Source organism: Molothrus ater, chromosome 4, assembly GCF_012460135.2.
Source record: "Molothrus ater isolate BHLD 08-10-18 breed brown headed cowbird chromosome 4, BPBGC_Mater_1.1, whole genome shotgun sequence".
Lineage (NCBI taxonomy): Eukaryota > Metazoa > Chordata > Aves > Passeriformes > Icteridae > Molothrus > Molothrus ater.
Genome location: NC_050481.2, coordinates 18172449 through 18181833, shown reverse-complemented (window position 1 = coordinate 18181833; position 9385 = coordinate 18172449). Strand labels below are relative to the sequence as shown.

The following is a 9385-nucleotide window of genomic DNA, read 5'->3' as shown; positions in this document are numbered from 1 at the left end:
ATGGCCCAAGTGATTGAAACACAATTTACCTGGAACTGGGATTTTCTTGTAAAATAAGGCAGCAGAAATCACCACACATGTCCATGAGCTCCTGCCTCTACACTGGCAGGTGGCTCCTTGTTGCTTTGTTAAACCTCCAGCATTTGTAAGCATTGGGGTATTTATGTTGACTGTGACACACTACCACTCAGATCTCCTGTATTAGGGTTGCATTGTTTTTTATGTGAAATATTGCAGCAGCTAATTGCAATTACCAGAAAGCATATACAAGAGAGCTTGTTGATTGCCAGTAGACAAAGACACTTTGGAAATCTTGGATTTTGCTATAGATGAAAGCCTGTAAATTTTAAAATAGAAACCACGTTATCATTTACAATTTCCGTTTGCGAACAAATTCTGCTAAACAAAATTGGCGGCTGATTAAGTAAACATTTATACATAAATAAAACAGTGAAGATCTCTTCAGTTGTTGAGATGCAGCCAGTTCAGTCTTGTAAATAATACAGTGATGAATTCTGGCGTTACAGTGCATGATAAAGCTACCTAGCCTCAAAGTCTTAGGCAAACTAATCCATACGCATGAATCAATCAGTTCATTTCAGTCATACCAGCATTATATAAATGTCACCAAAATCAATGCCTGAAAGATATAACAGATTAATAAGTCCTCATGCGGTACATCTAACTGGGATGCAAACCTACAGCAGATAACTTCACGCTGAACACAGCCATACAACTAGTTTGAATAAGTCATTTTAATAGAAAACTCAAGGGCAGGCCTGTAATGAGCAGGCGTAGATGAGAAAAATCTGGTGCATTATTAATTTCAGACAATGCTGAGTTCTTTTTCATAATGTACATTTTATTAATGCTTTCTGTGATAGCTTTTCATACCGGTTCACCACCAGGAGTACAGTAATTACAATGTATTAAGATTCATTCCATGCCTGAGGAGTAAGGAAGTCCAGTTACGATATGGAAAGCGAGTGAAATGTCAATCAGTATTGACTCAGGGTTGGATTAAATCAAAACTCTGCCAGGTGGGTTTGGTAACAGCACCTCCCACACGCAATTTTCACTGATTATCTGCCTCCCCCTCCTCACTGCTCATCTCCACGTGTGACCTGTGTGCCATCAATATGGATGCAGTGGATGGGATTCATCATTTTTATGAAGACTTGGGGTTGGTCTGGCTCATCTTCACAACTGTCAGTTGTGGGGTGTCAGCCTCTTTTAGGGCTGGAGAGAGAGAGAAACTTTGAAAGTTGTTGTAAATGCCTCCTAACTTCTAGACATAAAGGCAAGGGTTTAAGGTACAGGATGATGGGATTGTCTGGGAAGAGGAACTAGTAGTAAGTGCTCCAATGAAAAAAAATCCCCCACTCAACCCAACTAGGGGAGTTCTGCTTTCCTGCAATCTAATAAAACCAGGGAATGTCTTCTTTCCTGTAATTGCTGCCCCTAAGTTTTCCCCATGCTGCACCTCAAACCTCCCCAGGGTCAGGAAGCCTTGGGTTCAGGATTTAGCATTGCCCTTTGGGGCCCTAGAAACCATAAGAATGGTTTCTATATTTCCTCATATCTGTGAAAGATTGTGAACTTTCAAACATTTTGGAGTTACTTGTTTTGCTTAATACACTGGCTGACTTTCAGCACATTTCCAGCACAAAGTCAGGGTGTGTTACTCGTATCTTTCACTATTTTTCTCCCTGGAAAAAAGATTAACAGCCTTCACTGGGGAGGAAACCACATCCCCAAGATGATGGTCACCTTGCCTGGGGACACTATACAAGGCTGGAGAAGTGGGCAAAGGAAGAGGTGTCCACATGTGGCAGATGAAAGCACAGTGCCTCCCATGCACTGGTTTGATAAATTAAAAAATGTCCTGATAAATATATAAATCACTTGGCTCTGGCAGTTGTTAGGTGTTAATGGTAACACACACAGCTGGATTGACAGGAGGTATTCAAGTGGAAAAGACTCCCTGCAGCTCACCTTGGACCACTGCAAGCAAATTACCACTCTAGATGCCCACACCCCTCAGGAATTTGAGGCAGCTTCCAATTTCTGTTGATTGCCCACTTCCCATTCCTTGCAAAGCAAAAGGGGCTTTGGCCCCAGTGCTCTGCTAAATAGTGCAACAGTTGTTTCAAGCTATCTGGCTTTTTCATGGGGAAGACACTTCACCTTGGTGCTGCTTTCCTGCAAAATGCTAAGCTGAAGAGAGACTTCTATGTCCAGAGAAAGTTATTGGGGGTAACTTTCAAAAATATAATGTATGGGCTTTTTCCTAATTTCAATTTCTCATTTCATTCTCTTTTCCTAATTTCCCTGCACTGCATGAATCTAGTTAGACTCAGAGTAAATAAGGCATAAGTAAGCTTTGGGTGGTGAATGATGAAAGGGAAACCCCAAAGCTCCTGTCCAACTTCCAGGAGGAACCATCCTGCCAGCGCCACAGCAGGGGACAGTGGATGACAACTCAATGCAGAGCAGAGGTTCATCAGCTCTCACTCAGCCAACACCATCCCCCTGCCTGCCAAGCCTCATTCCCTGGAGAGGTGTGGACACTACTCTGCACTCCTGCTACTGAAGCTGGACCTAGCAGCGTTACTTACGACTCCTGGAATGCGTTTGGGTGGATAAAGGGCAGTACAACACACACATCCATGTTCTCTCCTCTCTCATGGACACAGCTACACAGACACAGGGACCTGCAGTGGCTGGCAGCCCCCCGAACCAGACACAGCCTTGCACACGCGTTTGCACAGACAGAGAACTGCACAGACAGGCACTGGCTGACATGAACACAGAACATGTCTAGGCATGCCTCCATTTACCCAGCCAAACAGGTGGCACAAAGCCATTAATAAGCCTTCAGGGTTTGTTTTTTTTCCTTTTTTCCTTTTTTTTTTTAACTAATGCTAAAAGCCTGGGGATCACCACACTGATGGGGTTTGCATCCCTCTGATGAATTCTGCCCATCCCACCCTCCCCCCTCCCACAACTGCACCAAGCAGTCCAAGTCCTCTGTGGGCTGTAGCTGATTATTTACATCAGCGGAGACCATGGGACCGATGAGTTCACCCTGGTGACAGGGACTAGGGAGAAATGTCTGCTGAATCCTCTGCTGGACAGGTCCATCCTCCTTCAGGTGTCTCCTGCAGTGATGGCAGAGCTTGGCTGCGAGAGCCTGTGCCAGCCTCCAGCAGGCAGATCCCGTGGGTTCCCATATATCCATCCCCAGCTGAGCTGATTGAGAAACGCTATCTTCAAGATACTAAGGCTCTTTTTTTTTTTTCCTCAAAAAAATATTTCTATTTACACAAGACAATAAAATCTGAGCAGCTTTCCCCCGAGAAGCTTTGGCCAAGTGGAGCTGCTGCTGGACACATGCGTCGGCCCCTATTTACAAGCAACAGCTTCGCTTGACAGTACTCTGCTGGCACGTTCAGCTTCTCCTGATGTAAGAACTACTTCTCTGTCCCTCTGGTCCATCCCTTGTTGGCTCTTCGCACTGACAGGTCTGTATTTACAACAGCAACCTGGATTCGGCAGGTTCCCCTTTATACAGCCCAGCCTGAGGGCATGGAGAGAGGCTCAGGATGGTGGATCAACCACGCTCGGCCATTTTTAAAGTGTTATCAAGTCGCAAAGTCAATGTTCGGAGCAGGTGAAACTAATTTCTTATTACAAAAGACAATTTTCACCTGCTCTGCTCATCTTCAAAAAAGAGACGAGCGGCCAAACACCGAGGGCACATCCCAGGGTGCTGCCATGCAGTGGGAATCTCAGCTGGGCTGCTCTCTCCTTGGGGATGCAAGGGTTTGCTGAGGGTTTGGTCGAGGCCAGCTTCTCCAGCCTCTTCTGTAGCGTGATCCCAAGTGAGGGACGGGTGGGCTGAGGCACAGAGGAGCTGAGGTGGTGCACTGGCACGGGCTGGCCGGGGCAGGCTCAGGGTCCCCAGGTGCTAGATGACACTGTCCTCCATGGTGACTCGCCTGAAGACCGGCTCCTGCTTGGGCGTCCTTACGCCTTCTGTGAAAAACAAGGGGAGAGCAGGTAAATCCCTGGAGCAGGACCCTGCAACCAAGAACAACTATTTTCAAGATCATTTCCATCCCCAGACAAAGCAGAGGATGCCTTGCTTGCCTTGAAAAGGAAGGCTTGCTCAGGGAAGTGAGTGCATTTATGGGTGAGCATCCCATTGCAAACCTCCTCCCACCCTTTTTGCTGAATTTGTATGAGCCAGTAGTTTGTTGTACAGCAGCATCAGCCACTGCTGCCCATTGCTCTGCAGAAGAAGAGTGACACTGAGGTGCCTCTTTGCTCCTCTGTGTTTTGCACATCACTGAGCTGCAGCCACCAGTTTGTCTAAACACAACAGGGCTTGTTTGAGCAAACTGCATTTTTTCTTCTGTTCCCCTCACCCCTTAATAATAAATATTCAGTATAAATGACTGCAGAGTAAACAGATTTGTTTTGATATCAGACATTATCTGAAGGGCACTTTGCATCCTGAGTGCTCTGCTTTACAGCTGCCTTTATAATCACTGCAGCCCAAGGGGGGAAAGCACCTCCTTTCACAAGCTCACGTCGGGAGGACACAGCCACATGCACTTTGGGGTGAGCTCATGCAGGCTTTTTTAAAAATAATATTTCAGGGAGATGTTAAGGTAGGCTAATCACATTCAAGAAGAATCAAGAGTTATTCTGGAGACATTTTCTAAGCATAAATAATTTCACTCTCTCACCCTCCCAAATATATGTTGCTCTCTATGGCATCAAAGGCAAAGAGGTGGGGGCAGAACCAGCAACTTTTCAGGCATCTCCCAGCTTGGCCATTTTGGCTGATCTTTTAGGGTTTTTCTGAGGAGGAGGAGGGACTTTCATCCTTTCCTTGTTGCTCATCTATTTTTTCTTCTTTTTTTCCTAAAAAAGCATTTTCCAAAAAAAGGCATTTTCTCCTTCCATTTCCACTGCTGTTAGCTCAGTGGGCTGCTTTGCACTGCAGTACAAACTGCCAGCAGTGGAAAATGCCTGGGTGCACAGTGTGTAAAGAAAATCAAAAATCCCACCTATTTAATATGTAGCACTCTTCCTGGCTGATATCAACAGCAGCTTAAGCAATGAGGCATTTTATCTCTAAGTTTGAATAAGCAAGCAAGGAAGTGGGTGAGGGGAAGGTGACCAAAGGGCAGAGCTGAGGTGTTTGCACTGGAAAAAATAATCCTCTTCTATTTATCAGGAAGGGACCCTCTCAAAAAAAACCCAAACCAAACCCAAACCAAAAGGCTGCTTTGTGGCAAACCATTTAAACTTATATTTTTTTAAGGTGAGGAAACCAAGGCCAGAGTAGGCACCCGATAGCCACAGCAAAGATTTTAGCTTGCCTCAAATATGCCTTCCAATCACACACGGTTCTAATTCCCCATGACCTTGCACTTCTCTCCAGCTGCCTACAGAAAGCACATGAGAAACTCTTTTTGGCATACTTCAGCCAGAGGACAAAGCCTTGCCAAAAATCTGGGGCTTTTTCTTTTAATACCCCTCCCACCCAAAGTCCCTTTTTCCACACCCCCTTTGCAGCTTTTGTGCAACCAAATCCTCGGAGATGCTTGGGGCACTGTGCTTCTGCTTCCCAAGTGGAATACCCAGACATCCTCCACCCAGTTTGTTGACTGCTTGGTTTTCACCATTCATCCCCAAAGCCATTTTTCAGTGGATATTATCACAGACTCGTTCCCACTGAAAGGCGAAGCCTTTGCTGCTGGTGGGACACAAAGGCTGCAGGGCCACTGTCTGGAGTGAGGTTTTCTGCCACAGGGACCCAAATTTAACTCTGCCTGAGATGCCTCCAGGAGAAGTGGGAGAATATAGGCTGAAAAGAGTTTTATTATTGCTGTAATTTACCCACCAAACACCCTTCTGCTGGAAATAACCTTTCCAAAGCTACACAAGATGCAGTCCATTGTAAGTGGCAGTCTAAGATATTTGGTCATCTGTACAAATATTGCCAACACACCAGCTGAGGAGGTTGTGCAGCAGCTATGTTTGTGTCTTCAAAGTTGCTGTTTGGGGTTTTAAGCAGCACTGCTAAAATACCAAGCATTTGCTTCCAACACATAATAATTGCTCTGTATACCAATATTTTTTGTTTATTTATTGAGGCTTTAGCTTGGGTTTTTACATGTGTACAGTGTATTTAAGGAGTAGAAATATAAGAAAAGAAAATATGTGGAGGGTAAAGAAATGAAAAGACAGAAACTAGTTAGGATTATTTTTTTTTGTTCTTGGCATTTTCCTGAAGAGGACTATCACCATCTGTCTGGCATACCGAATACAATAAACAGTAAGCACCTGTAAAAAGCTATTTTGATGTGAAAAAGGAAGATTTCCAAGCTATCCTGGCAAGTCTTGATATTTCAGCTTTAAATAGACTGCCTCTTCTGAACTGGGATGATAAATGATCTGGTGTATGATCCATGCATCCCAAAGCCTTTGGAAGAGCAATAGTGGCCCTAAGCCAGCTACCTGTGCTGAAGGAAATGTCCCTCAGCCTAGAAAGCAGAGTGTTGCTGCCTCCCAGGGGTACTGCAGTGCCCTCCCCTGACTGTGCTGCTAGTGTCCCCACCCAGGACAGTCACTGAACAACCCATGGCTGCCTTCCCTGGGAGCACTAATCACAGATTTTATCTGGCTTCAGCTTCACACTGCAGGATGTCCTCCACGCCGTTACCAGAGAGCCTGCAACAACATGACATTTATATAATGTTCATGAGCCCAGACTATTTAAACCCTAAAATATTCATTAAATGAAATTTGCATAGAGTGTAGCCGAATGCAGCAGATAGCTAAAAATAAAGTACTTTTCTTTCTAAAGGTAAGGAGGAGATCAGGGTGTGACAGATGACCAAGCTTGTGCTCTTAGGCTTTCCTGAGACAGGTTTTTAATAAGATGAGCTATCTTTCAATCTCTGTTGACTAGGCAATTCTGCAGGTATTACATTCTTCATAACCTAGTGAGATCAAGGGAACATGGGGGTGTGACAGAGAGGCCAGCTGGTCAGGGAAGGGGGATGCAGGCAATAGGGACACACGGACACAAAAGGACCCCCAGGAGCTCAGTGCCTCCCTCGTCACCACTGTTTCCCCTGGCTCTCTGAGGTATCCCACTGCTTATTACCTGGGGCGAGGGAGGAAGGAAAAAGATTGGTAAACAATTACAGATGTCAAGGAATTAAAAGCAATCAACAGGCAGAAATCAACAGGACAAAGGTGAGCACTATTGCCTACACAGTGCCTCCAAAGCTGTGATGAATACCCCCCATTCCAAGCAACCCTCCAGCCTACGTGGTCCTTCTTGGCATGTCTTTTGCTTTGTATTTCTCCTTCATGTTTCAGGGAGATCTTACAGTCTCTTCTGGCTCTTGCAGAAAATGGGTGGGAATTGCCTGCTGTAGTCAAGGTGTCCTTAAGCAGTAAATCAATGTGTCAGCTCTCTATAGGGTGGCCTGCAATGGGATTACACAGGAAAAATAACCCAGTCCTGCACAAATTAGCAGTGAGTGAAAAAAAGGGATTCATAACTCGTAAAGCATCCTAAGATGGCTTTCAGGAAAATGCAAAGCATGGAGCCTTGCACTTCTCCATCCCACTCTTCCCACCTGCAAGAAAGGCTTTCTAAAGGGGAACTCAATCAATGGATAAACATTAACAAGCCTCACTCCAAACATGCCTGGTAGCTCATGCTTCCCAAAGGTGGCCCTGTGCTTCAGAAAATGGTCTGTGTATCAGCTGATGTTCTCATCTGATCAAGCACTACCTATTTGCCTCTATTTTGTCTGTTTTCAGCTGAAAGTGGGATGCTTGTTGCACTTGAATGATGAAGCTTTAATCTTCTCCCTGTAAGCCAAATCTGGTTTGGTTTTCTTTCCTTTGTTTTGTTAAATGGAGCCCTCGAAAAGATCCCTTGAGTACATGGCTGATTATCCCCTTCAACCCAGTCTACACAGTTATGTGCCCCAAGCACGAGTATGGATTTAACATCATAATCACTACTGCATTTTCATCAAGCTTTTTTCTCACATTCTTGCCTTGGCTCAGCATTAAGAAATGCCTTAGAAGTTTTCCAGCTCTCCCTCATACCCCAGGAGCATTGCAGGCACCGAGGACTTAACAGTGAGTTGATTTTCACATGCTGCAGTCTGCACAGAAGACACTGCTGCCAGTCACATAAGAATTGTACATAGTGAGCTACTTATCAACAAGCACCAACCCTCACCATGTCCAAAATCAACTATCTGACACAACAAAATCTGCTCTCAAGGGGAAGAAAATGCCAAAAATAATCTGCGTCCTGCTCCCCTTCATAAAACATCCTCACTATATTACAGTCTTAAACCATTTTTGGCTTAATAAAATTAATAATATATATTTCCCTCTATTTTGTGATTCAGCTGTTTACTAAGCCATAAGAAGCACCAACCATGAATCCTGTGATGTCAGAGCAGCCTGGGAGCAGAAATAATCAGCTTGAAAATAAACAGCATTTTTTTGCAATCAAAGTGCTAATAGGCATGGATAGGCTGGCAAAGAGAAGGGATGGAGAAGAGGGGAAAAACAGCCTGCACACTGATAAACCTGAAATACATAAAAGGGTTGGGGAAGAATGACCACTTGTAGTAAAAGAAGGTGAAGATTTTTCAGTAGGACAAAACCATCCCATAGCAAATCCACCACTGGTTTGTTCTTGCAGTTTCAGAAACCTGGTAAATGCCGTGTTCATCGCCTGCCTTCCACTTTATCATGATGGTATTTCCTAGGGTGTATCTCACCCTCTGCATGTACTCAATTCCACCATACCCCTGAAAAACTATTTTTTGAGTCTAATACAGTAAAAGAGCTTTTACTTTCCCCAAAATAAGAGGTACCTCAGTTATTTAAAGCCTCAGCAGCCTCTCTTGGGCTGCTAGATGAATTGCTGTGACCACATGGGTGTGAATAACCTGCCACACCTGCAACAGTGGATCCACCATGCACTATCCCCTTCCATCGCTGCTGGTATGGATAATAAAATGTAACAGGGAGGCAGCATCAAGAGCAAGAGCATAACCTGGCTGGCCAGTGGCTACTCTGCTATGAAGTCAGGTGATTCTCCAATATTCCAAATGGAAATGCTCCCTTGCCGAAAACCTAGACACGGCAAGAGGCACTGCTGCGATAAGTGCATGGTCCCACATGGAGTTTCTTCCCCAAGATGTTTTGGCCAGAATGGCTGCAGGAAGGATTCAGGTGGCTTGAACCAGAAGGCAATGAATATCACCAAATATCACCACCCCTGGTTCTCTTGCCCAACCAGACTCTGCTGAGAAGCACGGAGCAG

The 9385-nt window shown here is 44.9% G+C and overlaps 1 protein-coding gene across 2 annotated transcripts in view; it reads right to left on the bottom strand.

Annotated features, from left to right (window-relative positions):
- Nucleotides 1-201: 201 nt before the first annotated feature.
- The window catches only part of ADGRL3 (adhesion G protein-coupled receptor L3), a 494343-nt gene continuing 485159 nt past the window's right edge, over nt 202-9385 (bottom strand). For both annotated transcript variants that reach the window (XM_036381492.1, XM_036381497.2), the window contains one exon: nt 202-4038. In XM_036381492.1, coding sequence (XP_036237385.1) covers nt 3971-4038 — 68 coding nt within the window. In that variant the 3' untranslated portion in view covers nt 202-3970. The remainder of the gene's footprint in view (nt 4039-9385) is intronic.